At 35.8% G+C, this 23,605-nt stretch overlaps 1 protein-coding gene across 6 annotated transcripts; it reads left to right on the forward strand.

Moving 5' to 3' along the window:
• The first annotated feature begins 91 nt into the window (after window positions 1–91).
• On the forward strand, window positions 92–18,806 carry LOC111808090 (histone-lysine N-methyltransferase ASHH2). 6 transcript variants are annotated; one of them, XM_023693893.1, is made up of 19 exons: window positions 94–339; window positions 486–3,152; window positions 3,228–3,563; window positions 3,710–3,911; window positions 4,788–4,957; window positions 5,151–5,239; window positions 7,052–7,183; window positions 7,327–7,443; window positions 7,763–7,855; window positions 8,326–8,403; window positions 10,524–10,580; window positions 12,105–12,924; window positions 13,006–13,061; window positions 13,409–13,488; window positions 13,682–13,764; window positions 13,904–13,983; window positions 14,958–15,037; window positions 16,673–16,718; window positions 17,231–18,806. In XM_023693893.1, the coding sequence occupies exons 2-19, from the start codon at window positions 737–739 to the stop codon at window positions 18,479–18,481; spliced, it is 6,186 nt and encodes a 2,061-aa protein (XP_023549661.1). In that variant the 5' UTR covers window positions 94–339; window positions 486–736; the 3' UTR covers window positions 18,482–18,806. The 6 variants fall into 6 exon arrangements, with proteins under 6 accessions (XP_023549660.1, XP_023549661.1, XP_023549659.1 ...); XM_023693891.1 differs by having other exon boundaries at window positions 486–646; window positions 733–3,563; XM_023693889.1 differs by having other exon boundaries at window positions 486–646; window positions 737–3,563.
• Window positions 18,807–23,605: the final 4,799 nt, after the last annotated feature.

Raw genomic sequence — 23,605 nt, forward strand, 5'->3', positions numbered from 1 at the left:
TTGTTTACACGAAATTTTGCTGGCCCGAATCTTTAGAAGTCATATGCAGCAGGAACCAGGAAGGGAGGTGAAATTACGAAAATACCCCCAAGACGTAGGATCAGAGCGTGTAGGGTTAAACGGTCTCTACCGACTACCAATCAACACCAAATTCCTCTCTCGGTTGGGAACTCTCTTTGTTAGAACTTAGAACAACGTTTATAAGGCGTAAACATCCCTCTTTGATTCTTTTTTTTTTTCTCTCTCTCTTCGCAAACGGAATTTGTAGGAGCAGCAATTTGGACGCCATTGAAAAACTGCGCAAGTTCATCCGTTTACTCAATTTCGTCTTCCCCCCAGGTAATTTGCCGTCTTTTTTGTTTTTCTGATTCCTTCTGACTTTTCTGTTTCTTTTTGTTTTCGATTTTGGCAGAACTCTGTGTTTTCCGCCGCGGATGTTTCTGCATTGCATTGGAAATTCTGAAATTAGGGTTTTAATGATGCAGAGAGTCCGGCTAGTGTCATTTTTGGTGGGGTATCTGCTCGCTGGAATTCCTCTTGAATGCGATGAGATTGTATTCTTGTTTTCTCCGGTTGTAGATGTTGTGAGCTAGCAGAACTGGGATTTGATTGAAGAAGATTGGTATACGCCTTTTACTTGTTTCGGGTTAGTCGCGTTTTTGTATGCTTCTATTTTGTTGCCGTATGCAATTTTTGAGTTATGGGTATCGATTGGTTTTCGTTATCGATAAGATAGATGGGATCATGTGATGACCCGGCTGTTATCGGAGAACCGGTTCGCGGCTCTATTACTCCGCTGTTTGGGTGTTCGAGTCAACCTCTTCCCAAGTATCAGTCACGCCAGGAGATGTCTTCCTTGCCATCCAATTCTAGTGACTGTCAGATGTTGGAACCAGATAGGGGACTGGGAGTGACTGCGACTAATATCTGCACGAATGCATTGGAGCCTGATACTGCAGGGGAGGATGGGACATCCAGAGGCTTCGAACATGCTGATACATTGCTATTGGATAAAAGGTTGGACTGTGATTCCGGCGATAGTGATCCCTGTTTAAATGAGGAGAACGAGGCTTGCAACGTGGGGAATAGAACATTGAGCTTGGATATGAAAGAGTCCCAAGACGTTGATGATTTGGTTGATATTTTGGTCTGCAAAACTACCATGGAAATGATGTCTTTAGCTGGGTCATTAATGAATTCTGTTAAACCCGAAGGACTTGATAATAATAGTTGTATAATTGATGCTTCTGAAAAAGTTGAAAGCAGCGATATTGTAGAAAATGGTCCTCTTTTATCTCGGATAGGTACTTGTACAGACGACTTAAAATCTCCTCACATCTGTGAAGTTGTTTCTAGTGCAGCTTCTGCTGATGGATTGTCAAGTGCTTTCATACGTCAAAAACAGCTGGAAAATGATGGTGCTGGTTGTTCGTTTTCAGAGGCTGCAGACAGGTTAACTGAGGCTTTGGTTGAAATAGAAGCAGACATATTGAATGAGATGCCCCCTTTACAGAGTGATCAAATACTGCCAATACATATGGGACGATCAGTTGCCAATTGTGAACAATATATTTGCCAGATGGATGGGAAAAGCTTAAGTGGTACCTCTGGAGAAACAGTTAATGAATTTGCTGATATGAACAGCAATCCTGAATTGTGCTTGCAAATTTTGCCTTCACAAGGCTGTGAGAGGATTAGGGAATGCTTGCAAGCTGATGATTCACCACTAACCATCCACTCTCCAGAGATTAATCGGTGTGATGAAAAGCATGACAGTAATTCCTTATCCAAGTACATTCCAGAAGTTGTGGAAGACGATTTTGTTGTCTTGACTGATAATAATGGTGATGGTGGACAACATATAGTACCTGATATGGAAAATAACTGCAATCTGGAGGAAGCCAGTATTCAAGAGAACACCAACTGTGTTGAGCTATTTGCATCCCCCTTGCCTTCTCAGCCCTTTAATTCTGAAAAATATGAATTTTATGGGATGTTGATTGGAGCAGATATGCCAATAAAGGATAATTCATGTAGTGTCAGTGATCAAGACAACAATGACACAGAGAAAGTTGGCCATGTTTCTGAAGTTAAATGTCCTGAAACAGTTCTCATGTCTTCTAAGAGGAGTGGCCGAAGGAGAACGTCAAGCCAAAAAAATGTGACAAAAAGGGCTTCCAGGAAAAGCAAAAAAATAGTGCCAGAACCGCTGATTTTTGACACAACAAAAAGAAGGAGAAGCTCTATATCTAGGCCAGCTCGTCCCTTGCCTTGGGGATCACTGGGCTTTATTATTCAGTCATTTGAAAAAATTGACGATGTTCTGGTAAATCAAAGCAAGAAGCAAGGAAATGAGAAATCTAAAGGTAATCAAGGAGGTACCAAGCGGAGTAAGAAACAGCCAAGTGAAAGTTCACATAGATCAAGAAAAGGGACCCAAGGAAAATGTGATACTTCAACTTCAACCAATCGTATTCGTTTGAAGGTTAAATTAGGGAAGAATGTGGGTCACAATTTTCTGAACATTGTGGTTCCTGAGATTGTTGATTCATCATTGTGTGCCAAGGGTATCAATTGCCATGATGGTAATGAATCATATTGGGAAGGTAATTTGGAATTTCCACCAAGTGTTGATGATCAAAAGCCTGAAGAGGGGTCTTTAAGAAAGATCTTCTGCTACAGCAAGAATCAGGATAAAGAAGAGAAATGTCCTGATGCTTCTGTTGTGAATGAACAATGTGCTAATAATGATTCAAGTTGCACCGTCACTATAGACAAGTCATCTACAAAGCATGCAGATGATAATCTTTGTGTTTCCTCCCATTTGGTTGAGCCTGTAGAAAGGGCAAGTGATACCAGGAGTTTGGATCCTGGAACTTCACCTGATTCAGAAGTGATAAATTCGATGTTAGATATTCAAGTTGGAGCAATGCGTCAGGAAAAATTGCAGGACTCAGTGTTGCCATCTTTAGAAGATTTTGCTGCTTCTGGAAATGCTACCAGCAGTAAGAAAGGAAGGAAGAAAGAGAAACCCTGTCAGGCAGTTAGTTGTTCTGATGAAGCTGGCACAGGTGCTTCGGCTTGCAATAACAGGTCCAAGTCATCAAAGAAGCATGGAAGAAGACTGAACGCGGACAATCAACTTGGTTCTGGTGAGACATTTACTTACAATGATGCGAATGTTGTAAACTACTCTTTAACTGTTAAGGAATTGTCTATGGATCAAGTGCCTTTGTCAACAGAGATTGAACTTCCAGAAGAGGCTTTGAAAGCAGATGGCATTCTCGAAGATAAAGAATGTTACAGAACAGATGTTGGCAGTGTGTTTCCTGAATCAGAGAATTCAAAAACATTTCTACCTTCTCAATCTGCAAGGAAGAAACATCCCAAAGGTTCAAAATCTATTAAAACAAGCAAAGGCAAGTCCAAGGCTCCTGGCTCAAAAAACAAAATAAAGAATGCTTCTAAAGAGAGGGTTTACCGACGGAAGTCTTTTAATAAGAGTATCAAGGAGGCTTTATGTGACCAAGTTGTGACTGAAACGGAAAGTCACCAAATAGTAGGTAATTTTACTTACACTTGCAGATGGAATCCTTCTCCTTCTCTGAACATGATTGTTGGAGATCTTTATGTTCTGTTTTTGTGCTAGATTATTGCTGATGCATTGGAAAAATTAAAATTTCTTTCTAATTCTATTCGAATGTTTTAGGAAATTACCTTGTAGATAAGCCCGAGAAAAGCAATGACATCATAGCATCCACAGTGGCAGTAAATTTGAATGTGGTACAGGGTGCTGTGAATGAGCAGTACATGCCTCCTCGCAATGCTTGGGTGCTCTGCGATGATTGTCATAAATGGCGACGCATACCAGCTTCTCTTGTGGATAGTTTAGGACATGCAAGTTGCACATGGTACACATTCATTAATCATATACCACTTGAAGGGTGACCATGAGTTTTATGTCTTCTTTAAATTGTTTAAACGTTCTCTTTTTATACTCACAATATGCATTAGAATATTAGATTGGATTCTCATGCAGCACCTTCATAAGTCGACATTCTACTATACCATTTGTACACGAGCAAACTTAGGAATAGGGGGATTGGGATTGAAGAAAATTTAACTAAGTCTGGGTGTTGATAAGCAAATATGGGTTGGGAGTTGGGCAAATGCCAACTTTTTGTCTTGTTAGGTTGCTTACTCTTTGAGCTACNCTTGTTGCAAAATGTATATAAATATGCACCAATTTATTTTTTCCTGGAAATAGAATGTTCAGGGTATTCTATTTCCTATGTTTCCTATGTTTCTGGGATATTATTGAACTTATGAGAGAAGGACCACGTCAAACCATATGCCAGGCTGGTGGGATTCTTACTGGTGCTAAATGGAGTTCCATGTTTTTCACTTCTTCCTGTTTCCTTGATATTGTAAAAGTTTTCTAATTTAACTTCAATAAACCTCGTGTCATTATAATCTTTTCTCGATTTGGAATGCATCTTGTTCATAATTTTTGAATAAGCTCCTGCAAATTAATGCAGTTGAAATTGTTATTTTTTGGTATCCTCAAGTCTTTAGTTCATCAAATCTGCTTGTTTTTCACGCATTTTTTACTTTCCTTTTTCTAGAACCAATATTCTACAATGATTTTTTTTTATAACTCCCTTGTATTGGGACATATTTTCCCCTTTTTCTTTTTGGTAATTTCCCAACATCAATGAAATTGTTTATTATCAGTACACACACAGATATATAGACACTTTTTAATTTATAGTTGTTTGTGTTTGAAGGGCTTGTAAGGACAATGTGGACAAAGCTTTTGCTGACTGCTCAATCCCACAAGAGAAGTCTAATGCAGAGATTAATGCAGAGTTGGAAATATCAGATGAATCTGGGGAAGAAAATGCTTCTAATAAAAGGCTAACTTATAGGGAATTAGATAGTTTTCATCCAACAACAGGTACTTGGATGTAGCTGGGGATTCCATTATACTAATATGAAGTTCAGAATTAATTTACATTTTCCCTTGGGGAGTCCATCAATAATAATAATAACAATAGTAGTAGTAGTAGTAATAGTAATAATAAATACTTTTGTAGTCCAGTATCCTGCAATTCTGATTGTCGAAATGTGACTCCTGTACTTGTTTGCAGTGACTGCTGTTCCTCAAGAGAACAAATTTACTTCCATTAGCAGCAATCACTTTTTGCACCGCAGTCGTAAAACTCAGACTATTGATGAGGTGCATTTTTCGAAATGATGTTTCATCTTGATAGATGATTATTAAGATTTTTATGCATGTAATTCAAAGTAGGTTTAACTTGTATGTCCAAATTGATCTAGTGTATTAGTTGGGAAACTTGGAAATTCGAAGTGGGATGATTTCATATTCTTGTGCCTTCAATAATGGAAATTTTTGTTGTGTTCTCACGTTCTTGATTTTCCTGAGTGTTTTCTTTAGCTATGTTTCTTTGGCTAGTGTTCAACACCTAGCCTTTTTCCATACCAATATTTTTTTTTATTTGGAAGAGTTTGGGTTGTTTCTTCTAATTTATTTCATACAACCCTTCCATCAAATTGGGGTCACCTGTAAAGTTATTATTTTTTCCTTGAATAAAGAACTTGCCAACAAACTAGAAAGGGACAAGGTAGGAGATGTAGGATCTCCTTGTACTACTAAGAGCAATTTAGGAAAGACAGTTCAGTTAGTTTTAACGAAGAAAGGAGTACAAAAGTCTTTTGCTAGGTAACTTAATTTTAAAGCTAGGTAATAAGAGTATTATGAGTTCTAGAAAATCCCTGTAAACACCCTCGAAAGTCTCCTATTTCCTTCTAGCTGAAGGCGTCAGTCCTTGCAAGAACTAGATTGGTTCACTAATCTTCTCCTTTCTCATAACACTGTGGGTGAGCCAATTCTACTGCTGAAGATCGCAAGTCTTTCCTGGATAGCACTAGCACATACAAAAGTGGTTTAGAACCTCCATTCAATATTGAACAGGTACCAAGGAGAATAAAAAGCTGACTTTTGATCCACAAATTTCCAGTACATGGGTAGCCTGCACTAAGAGCAGATAAAAGATTAACGAAGTTGGTTGATGGTTTCTTTTGTTTTCTATTGCTTTTGCACAGCTCTTTATCCTCTATGTGCCTTTGTTTTCGTAGTTCATATTTTTTAATTTGAAGTTTCCTTTCTCATAAATTTCTACCAAGTAGAGGGTGCACGTATTGTTTTCTAGTAGGGAAGAATATTTGAAAATGGAACTTGTCACTGCAATGCAGTTAGATTTAATAAGGCTGGGTACAATCTATATTATTCATTTGTTTTTGATAAGAAAGTCGAGAGTATATATATATATGTTTTCTTCTTTTTGATAAGAGACAATTTCATTGATGATTGAAATTTACAAAAGATGTATAATCCATGGTGTTTACAAAAGACCTTCCCAATTTTGCAATGAGGGAGCTATAACTATAGGAAGTACATATATATTTTTTTTTTGATAAGACAGTCTACAGTGTATTGTACTTCACGAAGTTGATTTGAAAAGTTCAAGAATGCAATTTGAAACTTTGACTGTGCTTGTGGTAGTAATATCTAGAGGAATGCTTAGTGCACATAGAATGCACAGGAAATTTTCAACAAAACTTCAACTAATGACAAGCATGCAGTGTATGGAATTGATGTTCTAATGCACCTGCATCATGATCATGCTACTTTTTTAAGTTTTGTTGCTGATGCTGCTTCATCTGTTAGTCCTATTGTTGATGTCTTAGATATGATTTTCTTTTCTTATAGGATGGGAATAAGATTAGCAATCTACCCTTTTGCTGGGATAAAAGTGTAATTTTGTTAGCTTTCTTGTTCAATTTTTTTGGCAAGGCAAATGTGTTTGGTCTGGTTTTAATATCATGTAGTTCTTAGTCTTATCATAATTTGTCAGTGTTGGAAACCACCTTTTGAAGTTTAAGTGGCCAATTAGGTTACGAGATTGAATACGTCTAGGTCAATACTATATTGTCCTGATTTTTTTTTTTTTTCATAAATCTTAAACAGATAATGGTTTGTCATTGCAAACCAGCTTTGGATGGTCGATTAGGTTGTGGAGATGAATGCTTGAATCGAATGCTCAATATTGAATGCGTTCGAGGTACATGCCCTTGCGGGGACCTTTGTTCTAATCAACAGGTTTAGCAACTTTTTCTTAGAGCTCTAAATTTATCTCTCTTTTATTTATTATCTATTATTTTTTAATTTTTTTTGAAATCTTCTGTAAAGTAAATCGAGTCCTGATGAAAGGGTGTATTTAATTTTTGAATGCATGGTTTCAGTTCCAGAAGCGCAAGTATGCTAAATTACGGTGGTTGCGATGTGGAAAGAAGGGTTATGGGCTACAGTCGGTTGAGGATATATCAAAAGGACAGTTTCTCATCGAGTATGTTGGAGAGGTAATTGTGAAGTATTATCCATAGTTCAAGACATTCTGTAGGATGGTCTACCATGATCTTTGGTTGCTTTCCATGAATCCTGAAAGTTGCATATATATTTCTTGCTTTGTTTGTTATCTATCATGTTGATTGGATGTGCTGGTAAGAAACTATTATATTTGTAGGACCAATAATGTAATCTCCTTTATGAATTCACTCTTTCGGCTGAATTAAAAAATTGTGCAACAGTGTGAATATGTCCATGAATATGTGAAGCTCTAGGTTGAATTTGCATAAGATTGTATGATTGAACCAATGCTGAATTATTCGGTCTATACAGGTCCTTGACATGCATGCTTATGAGGCACGTCAAAAGGAGTATGCATTGAACGGTCATCGACATTTTTACTTCATGACACTTGATGGCAGTGAGGTTGAATCTTCATCTTCTTTTCTAATATCCTCTTGGTGTTATTATCTTGGATTGGAGGCCTTTTATTTTTAACCTAGTTTGGGCTATCCTCTTTCAAGGGGCTGTCTTTTTAATATGCCTTTCTGTATTCTTTCAATTTTAAGCTTTATTTATCTTTTGGCTCCCTTGCAATGTTTTAGATTCTTACTTGTTTAATTTCTTTCCCACCCCTTTGAAAAAGAAACAAAAAAGGAACATGTTGAAGGAATCTATTTTTTCCTACTCCTGGACATCTTTTAAGTAATGCTTTAAGAATATAATTATGTCTTAATTACTGCAAGGTAAGAATGATTTTTATTCCTATACTGTCCTAGACCACTGAAGAGGAACTGATATGCAGGCCACTTCTCTTAATAGCGTCCTTTTCCCCTTCATTTCCCCATTGGTGAAAGTTATTTCAAGTCTGTAATCCGTCTATTTGTGTTTTACAGGTCATAGATGCATGTGGAAAGGGAAATTTGGGGCGTTTCATTAACCACAGTTGTGATCCAAATTGCCGCACGGAGAAGGTTTATACCTAATTCACTGGGCATTTTTGCATATTATTCTTATAAAAAATCATTGTAGCGTACTATTACATTTTCTTGGTAAAATGATGTCTTTTTTTTTTTTTGGAAGTATTTTCACCCTATAAGTAGGTCTTAATGCTGCAGGGGCATATTAATGCCTTATGTGCTCCGAAGGTTTTGGCCCATAGTTGAGGAAAGACTTCTGTAGCCTGATTACTGAGTGTCAATGGGGTTTTTATGGCGAAGAGATAGATTCCGGATCAATTTCTTATGATTAATGAAGCGATTGAGGATTGTAGGAGTTGTTAACATGAAGCTTTTTTAGTGTTATTTTTAAGATTGATTTTGAAAAAGCTTACAATTATGTAGATTGAGATTTCTTAGAGAAGGTGCTTTCGAAGAAAGGTTTGGTTCCAAGTGGAGATTTTGGATTTATAGTTGCATAAACTATGCTTGGTATTCTATTTGTATCTCCTGCATCTTCCATTGTCTGATGACATGATTTTTTTGCCCTGGTAGGGAAGATTCCTTCGTAAACATTATTCACTTTTGAGTTGGTTTTTGATAGCATCTCTGGTTTAAAGATTAGTAAAGCTAAGTGTTCAATCATTAGTTTAAATTATGATCATACTAAGCTGGGTAATTGGGTCGTCGGGTGGTAGCTGTTCTTCTTCTTATCTAGGTCTTCCCTTTTGAGGTAGGTGGACCCTCGATCTTGATCTGAGTTCTGGCTTCCTTTTGTAATTTAGGATCTTCATGTAGATTCTTAAGATTATAGAGAAGTTTATGGGACTTTTAAAGAGTTAGGAGGAAGAAGGGTTCTCATATGGTCAGCTGGAAGGTGCAACCAGACTGTTGGAACTTGGGGGTTTGGATGTAGGTAATTTGAGATTGCACAATAACAATCTGTTGGTTTAGTGATTATCCCTAATAAGAAAACCCCTCCAAAGACTTGCAGACCCAATAACACATCTCCCTTTTGCCTGGACTAACAGAAAAATCCCAGAAGCACCACAACATCTTCCACCTCCCTACCTAGCAAGGGATGACAAAGAGAAGAAAAAGATACTCGAGAAAGACAAAACAGAAGCTACATAATGAAACCTCATAGAGGACAAATGGTATTAATAAGGGAGGAAGGTACATAGCACAAGGGACTATTACCCACCCAATAATCTCCCAAAATAGGTATTCAAACCATTTTGCAAATCGAGACAAAAATAAAAAAATAAAAAAGAGAAAAGGAAACCAGGAGAGCGAGCTGTCCAAGGACTACTAAATGTGCCTTTTAACCTACAACCTAAAGCCCACTCACAATAGGATGAGGGCAATGATGGGACCTATCATATTAGTCTATTTTCTTACGGCACTATCCTAATGGGCAGCTTAGATGTGTATCATATAATCTACACACAACTCATACTTGCGAGTATGGGCTCACCAGTCAGTTCGCAAACCGCTGGCCCCTTTTCTTGTCGGGCGAGCCTGCTCTGGTAGCTCCTTATGCCAGACACCCAGTAGAATTAGTAGCTGTCACGGCAGCATTATGTGAAACATAATGATACTTCACCTGCCTAGTGGTGTACGCGTCCATACCCTCGTGATGGAATAAGGGTATCCCCCAATGCATGAGCACACATAATGCATGAGGTCCCAATATTTTTCCGTTTTCAACATCCTCATCCTATTTTTCCGTTTTTTTGTTGAGGGGTCCTAGCTATGAGTAGTACATTCTCTAGAAGAGGTTTTGGTCGTGAAGGAGCCCTAGCTATGAGTAGTCCATTCTCTAGAATCCCTCCAATCATAAGGATAGCTAGACGACCAGCAATCCATCGAAGAAATTTATTTTGAAAACTTATGGTTGTTTCATCTGTTTTGTGTATTTACTTTGCATGTCAACCAACCTTGATTGTTAACATTTGTTTGAGATTTTTAATAATTCTGTGTTGACCAGGTTAGTTCCTACTTTCTATCGCATGGGGACTTTTATTTTTCAAAATTTTATTGCCAGTAAAATCTGTACTAACAACTTAAACATTAAATTTCAGAGAGTTATGAGAGAATTTACGATTTTTTAGTTCTCTCTTCTTTTTATTCTTATTTTCTTGGCTTTGGAACAGTGGATGGTGAATGGAGAAATCTGCATTGGGCTCTTTGCACTAAGGGATATTAAGAAGGTATATTTACTGTTTCCTTTTGCTACCTTCGTTTTCATATATTTACTGTTTACTGACTCATGGATATTCATTCTGTTAACTGAATCATTAACAGAATGAATATCCATGTGATATGATTTGGAGGACTTTTGGTTGATTGTTACGGCATCATTTTAAATGAAAAGAGTAGGGACTGTGTGGTGGTTGTTGATAAAGTTGGGTTTGATGCTTCTTTTTATTTTATTTATTTTCTATTATAAGTATAACACTCAAGTAATGCTCTAATTGGAGCGTGTTCTTTTAAGCTTCTAGGGTTGGAATTTGGTTGCCTCTTCTGTAAGACATTTTACCACGTCAATGGGAAGGAGTGTGCGTGTGTTTTTCTTAATCTTTAAAAGACCAGTAGCTTTTGACTCAATGGTAGAAACTAATTCTGTAACCTCCAACTGTTTAGGGCTCTTGAAATGCCATTATTGGATGGTTTATTTATTTACCATTTTTCTATCAATTCCTGCAGTTGAATTTACATTGATAAAACATTTTTGTCGCTCTCTTGTTATAAAGTATATGCCCCTTTCCACAGCCATAGTTTCAGTATTCTTTGGGATGAAAAAAACGTCGTGATGAAAAATTGGCATCTGATTACTCTATATCTGCTTGTTTTTCAAAAAGTAAATTGAAGCCGGGCTGTAAACAAATTAGTTTTGGCGACATTATTCACAGAAGCAAGATCATGTGATCCATAACTTTTTATAGTTCTCTTTTGATATTGAAAGTCGAGTCTCGCGTAGAATATCTTTTTCACTTGATCCTGTAATTATCAGTATGGATGAATGAAACTTAACAACCTTGATGTTTCCATCCTTATCTTTGATATATTTTCTTTAAATTTATCCTTCCCTTGAATGTTTTCCCCAAATTTGTTGGTTGATTTGGACATTCGTGCATTTATTGTTCAAAACTCGATATCTGATACTTTGGTATCTTTTTGGTCAGTAACGGTTTTTTTTCTTTTCATTTTCTTGTTTTCTTCCCATTTCTTTTGTCTATGTAAACAAATTTTAATAAGAATATAGGCGTGCATTGTCTTACACACACACACACACACACACACACACACACACACACACACACATATATATATATATACAAGAAAGAAAGGCGTATATTCCTCAAAAGATGGTAAAAGAACAACCTAGAGGCGCAGGGTAGAGATAACTCCGAAGTTTAATAAGAATAAATAGAATGTTTTAAAATTGGCATCATTTATTCAAGACAATAGTTGGTAAGTTTCTTTCATCTGAACCATAGTTATAAGTTAAGGAATACACTTACTTAGCGGTCATGCATTTCTTTGGTAGTTAACAATCTTGATTGGCTGTGACAGATATGTTTGGAGTTCCAAACCTTTTCTTGCGTGCTTCTTTATTTACTGAAGAGTACTCTTGCTTTTTATGTCAATTTGTCAATGCTTAATCAATTTCTTGTTTGAGTGCCTTAGGCATTAGCAAGAAGTCATATCCTTTCCATTTCTTTATGTTTCAGGGTGAAGAGGTGACATTTGACTACAATTATGTTAGGGTATTTGGGGCTGCTGCAAAAAAATGTTATTGTGGTTCTTTCCAATGTCGAGGTTACATAGGAGGAGACCCCCTCAATTCTGAGGTCATTATTCAAAGTGATTCAGATGAAGAATTTCCAGAACCAGTGATGCTTCGTCCAGATGGTAGAAGTTGGAATAATAACTTGCCAACTGCAGTTAGTTTGTTGGATGGTGTTAAAAAGCAACCCTCAGAACATATAAAAGGGGTTAGGGATAAGAAAGATCAACCTATCAGAACTGCTGTCGAATCTAAGATTTCAGAAGAAAAAGAGGATACTCTTAAGCTTTCTGCCTCGAAGATTTCAGAAGCAAAAGAGGATCCTCTTAACCTTTCTGCCTCTACAATTTCACCATTGCACAGTTCGTTGGAATTCGAAGACTCAAAGGTAGCATCACCTACTCCACTGGCTGATATTACCCATCAGACTGAAGATGTGACGAGCCAACCTGTGTTTTTGGATCAGCCAGAAATATCTCCTGGTGACAATAATTCTGACAAAAATACATGCTCTATTGAGCAGGAGGCAAAGTTATCAGTTGTTGACATTGACGCTCGTAAGAAGTCTAAGCTGGATGCTGTTGAAGATAAGAAAGTATATATAAAGTCGCATCTTCGGATGAAAACATCGCGTAAACCAGGTTCCATCAAGAAAGGAAAAGTTAGCTCTGTAGAAAAAGTTCAAATAACTAACAGGCCCCAGATTTCCTCTGTAAAGCCCAAGCGATTGGTAGATGGTTCTCCTGGTAACCGCTTTGAAGCAGGTTAGTGATATTTGGAATACTAGCTGTAGCTTAAATAGCCGTGACGTGCTTATTAATTGTTAATGGTATTTAATGCTTCAGTTGAGGAGAAGCTTAATGAACTCCTGGATGCTGAAGGGGGAATTAGCAAAAGAAAAGTGAGTCGTCATAACTTTCCGCATGTTGACTTGTGAACTTTCTGTTATTCTATCGGTTTTATTTGCCGGTGGCAATGAATGGTTAATGCGCTCTTTTATGCTTTACCATCAGCTGCTTAGTCTACATATAATTTTGCTGTGTTTTTTTTCTTCATGGATCAGAGTATTGGTTTCTGTTGATGTAGCATATTCTTCTGTACTTTCGTTCTTTCTTGATAAAAAGGTGTTGTTTTTACTCAAACCCAAAGGAAAAAAAAAGTGGATTTGCATCTGCTGCAGTGTGCTTATTTTTCGTTCAGAGATTTTGCAGTGTTCACGTACTCATAAGCTTTTTCTTCCTCTAACAGGACGCCCCTAAAGGATACTTAAAACTTCTTCTCCTGACTGCTGCATCAGGTGCAAGTGCCAGCGGTGAAGCAATCCAGAGGTTGCCTCAAATTATTAATATATTTTTTGATGTTCCAAATTATGAACAGTCATTTATGTTATGCATCTGATAGTATAAATGAAGCCATTCAGAGGTTGCCTTAAATTATTATTTTATTTTTATGTTCCAAATATGAACAGTGATTTATGTTATGTATGTGATAGTATTGAATGCTTTTTTTTTTTTTTTACAGCAATCGAGATCTGTCAATGATCCTTGATGCTCTTTTGAAGACAAAGTCACGAGTAGTACTGACTGACATAATAAACAAAAACGGTAGAGTCTCCCCCAGTTTATTGTTATTTTTCATTTTCTATTTTTGTGGTCTTTGAGTATAATTTCTGTTGCCTTCTTGTCGTACTATTTGGTTTATAGAATATCATAAACTGATTATGCACCCTTTTTTTGCTCTCAGGTTTGCGGATGCTGCATAACATAATGAAGCAATATAGAAGTGACTTCAAAAAGATACCGATTCTTCGGAAGCTTTTGAAGGTAGTACATTTGATGGCAATTGCAATATTCTTTTCTGAATTGGGAAGGAACTTCCTAGTTCTTTCCTTATCTTCATAACGTGTCTAATGAACAGCGCAGCAAAATGTTTGTTCAATTGCTCCTCTTTTAACTAAGAATAAACAGGGTTCAGTATGTAATTAGCGAAGAAACTGAATTTTAGTATGAAAACAACTTGCGATTATATTGAAAGTGAATTATTACAAACGGTTGTTTCAAAATGATTGAGGTGGTAAATGCCAACCTTTTTGGCTTTGTATAGGGAGAGGGAATAGGAAAATGTGGTACGGATTTCAATCTCTGGCTAGACTTGGTGATGAAAGTATAGTTTTATAGAGCACCAATGCAATATGTTCAGATTTTCAATCTTTACAAAAAAGTTATAAAGTTTTTGATATCGTAACCAAAAATATATCTTATTTATTTAATATATTACTCCGTAGCGTATTAGGAGGAATGTTGTTTCCTCTGTGTAGCATTTTTACCTTTTCCAAGTTAGGTATACTTATAGGGCAAGCACATCCTTGCGGTAGGGAGGGAGTATGGCTTTTCCCCTTTCTTTCCTTGATCTAGTCCATGCACTTGCTGGACTTGCTTGAGAAGGATATACTANAAAAAAAAAAAAAAAAAAAAAAAAAAAAAAAAAAAAAAAAAAAAAAAAAAAAAAAAAATCAAACTGTGTTGTTAGATTTAAGCTTTTCCTGACTAAATGATCAGATTTTGCAGGATTGCATTGAATTTGGAGTTAAATGACTTATCTGATATATCAAATTTAAAAGTCTATATTACTAAATTTTGTATTTTCTTTTCTTTTCTCCTTAACATCCAAACACAAAAATTTGATTAGGTTCATTTAAAAAAAAAAATTCGTTCCAAACAGTTCTTTATCTTTAAATCATTTATTGAATTTTTTTTTAATTCCAAACGGAGGATTTAATGATCAAACTCTTCTGCAGGTCCTAGAATACTTGGTTATGAGAGAGATACTCACCTCAGAGCATATTAATGGAGGTCCTCCTTGCCCTGGAATGGAAAGGTTAGAGATTGTGATGCTTAATTTCAAACAGTCATTTCCTAGTCATTATGCAGATAGCGGTGAACCATGTGGTAGTTTAAATTTGTTGAGATGTGCTAATGAAGACTTCAGTTTCTTCATGATGTCTACTTTTTCTTTGCCTTTTAAAGTTTTTAATAAAGGACGTTCATCATGAAGATATTATCAAAGGTATTAATATTTTTTTAAGATGAGAAATAAAATACTCTAAAGATGAAGAATACAGGAGATAAGAATTCCTGATTTATCTCCTAGGCACTCATATAAAAGCACTCCAATTGTTACCAATAGCTTAGGAGGATATTTACACAAAGGTGTACAGTAAAAACTTTATCTGAAGCTTAACCATTCACGCTTTCCAATTAAAATATTTATCTACAAAAGGTTCTTGGAATGTTCTATTCCTTTCAAACCAAAGTTCTGAAGGAGAACTTTTATAGCGTTGGTACCTCAAATCCTCTTTTTCTCGTTGAAAGATACTGAGGACTCGATCCACCAACTATTTGAAATGTTGGGAAACAGGGCCAATGTAGTGACCAAGACTACCTTTTTCTGATCATGATGGCTTTTTTTTCCCTTTGCCCGCTACACAAAATTCAAGTGACCTTTATTCGGGGGTTCCTGTTTGGAGAAGAATGGCCTCAGGCTTTGCTTCTTCTTGAGGCTCATTTATCCATACTGATCCAAAAAGAACTTGATCATTCGAGAAATTCTTTAATCTGAATTCCGAATGCGACACTTCCCCCCGGATCTACTAGTTGTCTTGTTTGCTATAGCTTGAATCCGTGATCGTCTGAGTCTCCTTCCGACAAAAATACTGGCTGCTTAAACATTGTAAGACATTGAACCGTTTTACTCTTGTGAACACTGATCATCAGTGGCATAGTAATGTAGAAGGTAATAGCCGAAATATGATTCGTTCAGGCTAGAGCGCCCAAATCCACTATATATATTACACGGGTTTGCCGAGATCTTTGAAAGCATTCAGCTCTCAAATCATTTTGTAGGAGCATGGTGACAAGAGGACTGGTTATTACAGGGATTAGATCAATCAACCCCCCAAACCAACTTTCTTTTTTGACAAAATCAACTGAAAGGTGGCTTGAATGGGAAAACTTGATCTATGTTTTCTTTGATCATTCTAGAAAAGCACCATTGAGAATATCAAAGAGTTTGGGCAATGAAGGCCACCACTTGAGACAGATTTACAATTAAAGAAGATATGATCCACTGTCTCATTACATCTTTTGCACAAAATGCACCAGCTAGGAGAAATTGGGATATTAGGTTGACGTTTCAGCTATTCAATTGAGTAAATTCCTCTATAGCATAGAGACAAATGAAAAAAATTGATTCTCTTAGGAGCTTATGATTTCCAAGATTAATCACAAATGAGAAAAATTTATAAGTGATACCCATTATCCCTTTTTTTTTTCCATGCTTTCGGAGCTTTGTAAACAATTTCCAATCCACTCTTTAATTGATCTCTTGAAGATCAACTTTGATTGCTCAACTTTCTTTTCTTTTCCTCCACTTCCTTTGCAATTAGATTGATCTTAGAAAATTTGCTTCCTTTTGTCAATTGTGCAAATTAAAATTTGCTTCCTTTTTGTACAGCTTAAGGGACTCTTTACTGTCGCTGACAGAGCATGATGACAAACAGGTATCATTTACAAATTATTAGAGTATTGATTGACCTATTCCGTAAAGAGCATTATTGCAAAAAGTAGTAGAGTATAAGAACTTTAACTACAAATGAAAGTTCAATATAAAAATATATATCTGGTTCTGTAAAAGGGCTTCCCATAGCTTGACTATATTAAAGAGTGAAATCACGAAAAGGGCAATAAGACATTGGTCTTCAAATGAATGATCTATGCAAATGTCACTCAATCACGGTTCACATGTTCTATTTGCAATGTATCAAGAAAAGAGTAATTACTTTAAGACCTCCAGTATACTCAAAGATGGTGGTAAAAATGATCTTTATTTCAAGTGTGCTGCATCTAGACAATTTTCTAAGAACGCCACTAATACTCTTTATTGAAAATGTCCAAAAACATTCAAATATAATTCACGATCCTTTTCCTTTAAAATGGAAAGTCTTAACGAGGTATTATGTCTGGCCAAAAGCTACCAAAGTTCAGTTTTGATTAGTTAAGCATGGATGTGTAGGTACATCAAATTGCTCGAAGTTTTCGGGACAGATGGTTCCCCAGACATACCAGAAAATTTATTTACTCTGAGAGGGAGGATGGAAGATTGGAAGTTTACAGGGGTTCAAACTGCAGTAGGTTTACAGCATCACACAGTTATCGGCGTGATCAGGATTCCAGACCCACAGATGCAATTGATTGTGTGAAACAGTCAATGTCTACATCTCTGCCAGATGCTCATCCTGCAGAGGTCTGTTCTATGGCTTCCACAGCTGGTCACTCATTGAATGGACAAAAAGTCTGTAAGCGTAAGAGTCGATGGGATCAGCCTGCAGACACAAGCCTAGATCTGAGATCCAAGGAGCAGAAGCTTGAATCAAAATCTGTGCAGCAATTCAATTCCAGCCAATTAAGTAGTGTTGGAGTGGTGTCAATGCTGATAGACAAGGTAAACAGTGATGATAAGGATTTCTCCCTCTCTGATTCTGTTGGAGTACGTGGTAGCCAAGACGATGATATCAGTGCAGACAGTGCAGTGCAGAACATCCCTGAAGATATTCCTCCTGGATTTTCTCCTTTCAGTCTCCCCGTGGCTTCTTCAAGTGCTTTTTCAACAGGTTTAGATCCTCCCCGACAGAGTATTGGCAAATTGAGTAGTGCTTTTTCCACGGTTGGGTACCCACAGGAAAAATTCATTTCTTGCTTGCCTGTGTCCTATGGAATTCCGTTTTCTATTGTTGAGCAATGTGGAACGTCCCGTGCAGAGAATCTGGAGTGTTGGGATGTTGCTCCTGGAGTGCCTTTTCATCCTTTTCCACCCCTACCACCATATCCCCGAGGTAAGCGAGGCCCGCCTACGTCTGCCTGTGGTACTGCAGTTGAACAATCTTCTCAAGAAATGCAGGTCAACTGCCATGATTCTCGAACTTCTTTCTCAGAAGAAAACCCTCCTAGTACAAGTACTAATTACCAACAGGATTCATGCAATCTATCAAACATCCAACAAACATCGAAACGAGCAAAGGAATCATCGTATGACTTGGGAAGAAAGTACTTTAGGCAGGAAAAGTGGCGTAATACAAAGTTTGCCCCCCCGAGAACGGATCAGTGGGGATACCAGGGGAACTTCAGAAGTGGGGTGAGCACTCCAGGTGATGACAATATACCCAACGAAGGGATAAGTCCATATTGCTCAGATGAAGCAAGCGGTAGAGGAGATAAAGCTAATGATGATTTTTATCAGCATTTGCAGAACCAAAATCAGCGTTGAGTCGTAGGAAACTCTTGATCTACTGAAATTTCAATAGAATCCAATGTATTCTCAGTTCTTTTTCTTACTTAGGTTTGATACTACTCAATGGAAGGTTTCTTCAACTTCAGTACGGTAGTGCTCTTACTCCAGCATTTGTAGTACTATGCATGAGGTTGATCTTTGCTTCCATCAGCATATGAGGTTTTGGATCTTTATCCATCAATCAACACCTCAAATAGGTAGGCATTCTTATTTGTAAATCATTTTCTCACTAAAATTAAATTGTGACGTGCAATGGTTAAAGATCCCGAGAAAATAAAATCTTAATTGATTCTTGCTGTCATTTGCCTTTTATTATTGGAGATTCAAAATAGTTCTTCATTTTCCGTTCAAGCTGTTTCACTTATTCTGCAACATGACCCATGTCGGATGAGAGTACTTGTGCATTTGTATGAATGAACGCCGCTTTTATTTATTTTTAACTTCTATTTGGAACATAGGTAATGATTTATTAAAAGCTCGTTGTCTATAGTTGCGCATCTTTCTGTATTTATAAAGCTGTTCTTATCGGGGTGGATTGGAAACAAGTTGCTAAATGGAGTTCTCTCATCGCTATTCATGAGGGAAATTTTGCATTACTGATGAAAATGGTCTGCAGCATGAATTCTTCTCAGGTACTCTCTTATGTCTACCAAATAATGTGAATGACTCTAGGTAGGACTCTTGCAGTAGATAACCCTTCATTTTTGTTTTGATATTCTAATAAATGTGTCTTTGCAAATTATTGTTCTATAATATTTTAGTTTTTACTCAGAGTTCTGATGACTTTCTTTTTCCATTCTGTTATTTCTGCTTTCCGTTGGTTTCTCCTCTTTCCTGCGGATGATTAATCATGAAGTTCCTGTTCTACATATATTGAATGGTTCTTCTCTCCAGGTCGTTGACCTCTTACATATAAGGTATCTATGTACTTGTGATCATGAAGAAGTGTTCTAAATTTGATGTGCATAGTAACTTTGCTAGCATTTGGTCTCACGTTCTTTTCAGTATTATACGCAACTTTTTTTATTCTGTTCATCAATTTATAGCTGTTAATATATTTTATTATGTAACCCGGGTTCCAAATTTATCAGGCAAATCCCTTCATGAATGATTAAAAACATAGTTGAAAGTGATTTGGACATGAAAGAGGTAATTTTAAACATATTTGGAAGTGGTTAGAGGATTGCTTCTTTTCAGTTTTGTGGGGTATTTTAGATGGAGAAGAACAATAGGATTTTTAGGGAGGTAGAGAAAATGAGTGGGGCAATTTGAGAAATAACTAGACCCTGTTCTGTGTTCTGTCTATCTGTCTCTGCATTACTTGGGATAAATTTAGAAACAAGGCCCTGTTTTGTTTGTCTCTGCATTACTTGGGATAAATTTAGAGACGCTGGATATCTATAATTATCATTATATATTATCATCAATACTATAACGGCTCAGAAACATTGTTTGATTAGAAATTTCAGTTATTTTCATCCTGTTTTTAGTAAATTTTCTCTTAAACAATATCATGTATGTGCAAAAACTTAGTAGTATTGTATGTTGAACCGATTGAAGTGTAAGAAGATCAGGTTTCGTTTTCGGGTGGTTAAAAGTTCTTGGTTGGTTGGTTGATTCATATTCCATTGAAAGCTGAGGGAAGGATTGAGAAATAAGGGAGAGAAGTTGTTTGGTGGTTAATGAATTTAGTAGGAATCATTTGAGTTAACTGCCGCAAGGTTTCTTCTTAGTCGCTACTCTTCATTTTATTGGTTTTGTGTGTGGCTTAAAGCGTCATTTTTGGATTAACAACTTCTTTTGCCATGGTTTCGTGGATTTTGATGTTGCATCTTCTTAAATGATGCCAAATTCGTCGTGCTTGCCTTCTAGACTGCCTCTATGTCCAATTTGAACATAGTTTAGTTGTTTAGCATATAGCTTTAATCAATAGGTCAGAGTTTTCAAGCTTTCCTCTATGTCCAATTTGAACATAGTAAAATCGTCGGGCAAACATGAACTGTGTTTGATGATTAAATTAGAGATTCAAACCGTCACCCTCATTTTCATTGTATTAAAACGTGTAACAATGCTTAGAACTCAAAACGAGTTATTGCAATGAAAAACGAATTCAAAAGAACAATTACTGTCATGATTTAGTCTATGATTGACCACTTCATTAAACAATACAATGTGAGTTTGACCTGCCTTTGGTTCTACTTTCTTCTGTTCTCAATGAGCCATTTGGCTCACACCATGAGACACCTATTCAGTCCTATGATATGAATATAAAAGTGTGCAGTTTCGCTTCCCTCTTCCATATTGAATTACAGGTAGAGAAAACTAGCCACTCGAAGCTGAAATTTTACCTCAGCCATCAATAGGTTTAGCCAGGGCGTTTATAACACGACCTAAATAAGCCTCGCTTACTGGTATCTAAGCAATTCTTCCTATTGCTTTGTCTGAACTTCCCTCCTGTATCAGCAAACCATCACCCATTAAAACAACACAAACATTATTTGATTCTAAATTTAGAGCTATGCCTATAGTACACTCTTCAAATTCGACTAATTCACATGCCATTACTTCATCAAGACCATAAATACGAGCAATGTCGTCACCTACTTGAAGTACAATACTTGTATTTCCAATTTTTACTTCTCTATTATATTGCTCAATATGTTCACGGATAATATATATATATATATATATATATAATCCATAAATATGTACCAAGAAAGGAAAATACATTAGACAAGCAATTGGGGATAAGAATCCAACTATAATATCTTTGTAGTCCCATAAAGTGGTAAATGATCTCTATTTATTAGCCCAATAATTGTGGGATAGGGTTAGGAGAAGGGACGGTGAGATCTGAGACGTTGATCGTTGAAAGCGAGTGCCACGTCGACCATCATCAGATCTTTCACAATATTCAGCTACATTTTATTTTTTATTTTTTATTCAAAAATATTCACCCACATTTATTACGTCATATCTTCGGATATTTAATTATATTATTGTTTTTGATTATGTGTAATAGTAATTCCTTCAAATTATTATTTCTATATTAATAGCAACCGACACCAAACGCTTCTTTTGGCTTTACATTTTATGTGAAAACTCTTTTTCCTTTTTAAAAAAATATATTTAAATTAAGAAACGTCATACCGATTAAAGATAATTTCTTCATAACATAAGTAATTTTATGATTTTATGCCAGCCTGATAACTAACTCAATTATTGAAAATATTTTATTATTGATCATAATATTAAAGTATTAAACGTTCACCCTCCACGTGGTTAACTTAAAATTCCATAATAATCTTACTAATAATATACGGAGAATTAAAATAATTTATTTATTCGAATAAAATTACCAAAAAGATAATTTAGCATCAACCTTTTATGAAAAGTGAGATTTCCTTTTAATTTATTAATAATTTTAAATATAATTTAAGCATCAACCTTTTATGAAAAGTGGGTTTTTTTAAAAATTAATTAATAATTTTAAATATAGTTAGTAAAATTAGGGCCACCGAAAATAGAATTAAATGCAGTAGGTGACCCCCTCCCATAATGTTTGATTTATTTAGAAAAAAAAAATTAATTAAATGGGTGGGCAGGATTTTTAATACTATGAGCACGTGAAACCCACGGACTTTTTATTTATTAATTTATTAATTTATTATTTGTTTTTGTGGATATAAATCCACGTAATTTCACCCACCGACACCTTATTTTCTTTCGTGCTCATAATTTTAATATTAATTTACCCACCTTTATTTTCTTTATAATTTCATATTTCTAATATTTTTATTAATTTAGTTATTTATATATTTACGTTATACAATTTACTTCAATTTCCAAAGTCTATTTAATTTCTTAATTATAAAAGGTTTTTAATTTTAATAAATTAGTATTGTTAATTAGGTAATTTAAACAAAATACCAATTTTAGCATTCAACGTGTAATGACAGATCATCACCATAATTAAATATAATACTATGGATTAAATACCCAAAATCATCCTTAATTAAATTTATAACTTATAATAGGTAATTTAACCTATTTTAAGCAACATTTAAATTCAAGTTGAAATTTATTAAGGTTTAAGAATTATTTATTCAATATAAAATTTATTTCTATTTTTTAAATTTTGTATCTAATTTTTTGCTTAATTATTAAACCTAAAATTTAATTTTAGAAATATATTAAACATAAAATCTAAAAATTAAAATGTATTAAATACTTTTTAAAATATTAAAATATATATATAAATTTATAAAATAGAGTCAGTAATTTATATTTGATTGTTTGATGACGTGATAATCCGTTAACGTGGATCAAGTAAAACTACTGGCAGTGATGCACGTGGGCGGCAGCTTGGGTGCACGTGATGCGTAGGGCCCACAGAGCAGAGTCTTCTCGCGTGGAACCCGCCACGTGTGTGGAATCACGTGATGATGATTTAGAAGACGCTTGCGTGGCACCGTTACGGAGGGTGGGTTTTGCCGACGTCACCAATTTAATCGATTGGACTTCGCGCCAACTCCGTATCCCACGAGTCGACCTCCCATATCGCCGCTGTCTGGTGTGCCCTTGGCGCCACCAATATTTAATTTAATATTTTCACTTTTATCTTTCCACGTCGGAAATTATTTCATTTTAGTCCTTTTTTTTTTAATACATTTTTATTATCTCATTTTTAATTAATAAGAAATAATAAAATTGAACCTCCGACCATCTCTTCAAACTGACTTCTAGTAGATATTGTCTATTTTGTCCTATTATGTATTTCTGTCAATCTCATAATTTTAAAACGCATCTTATATAAAGCAAATCTAGCCCTACTTTTACCAGTGTCTCGCACCGTTCGGTGACTAGCTCTTATACCATTTATTATAAATGAAATCAGATTCAGATATCGAGTGGTGTGTTAGGGAGGACGCTGGCCCCCAAGAGGTAAATTGCGAGATTCCACATTGGTTGAAGAGGAGAACGAAACATTTCTTTCACTAACAGACACGTTTTAAAATTATGAGATTGACAGCGAATCAAAACAAACAATAATTACTAGGGTAAGTTTGAGCTGTTACACATAATAAATATTTAAAAAAA

Source organism: Cucurbita pepo, chromosome LG13, assembly GCF_002806865.2.
Source record: "Cucurbita pepo subsp. pepo cultivar mu-cu-16 chromosome LG13, ASM280686v2, whole genome shotgun sequence".
In the NCBI taxonomy this organism is placed as follows: Eukaryota; Viridiplantae; Streptophyta; class Magnoliopsida; order Cucurbitales; family Cucurbitaceae; genus Cucurbita; species Cucurbita pepo.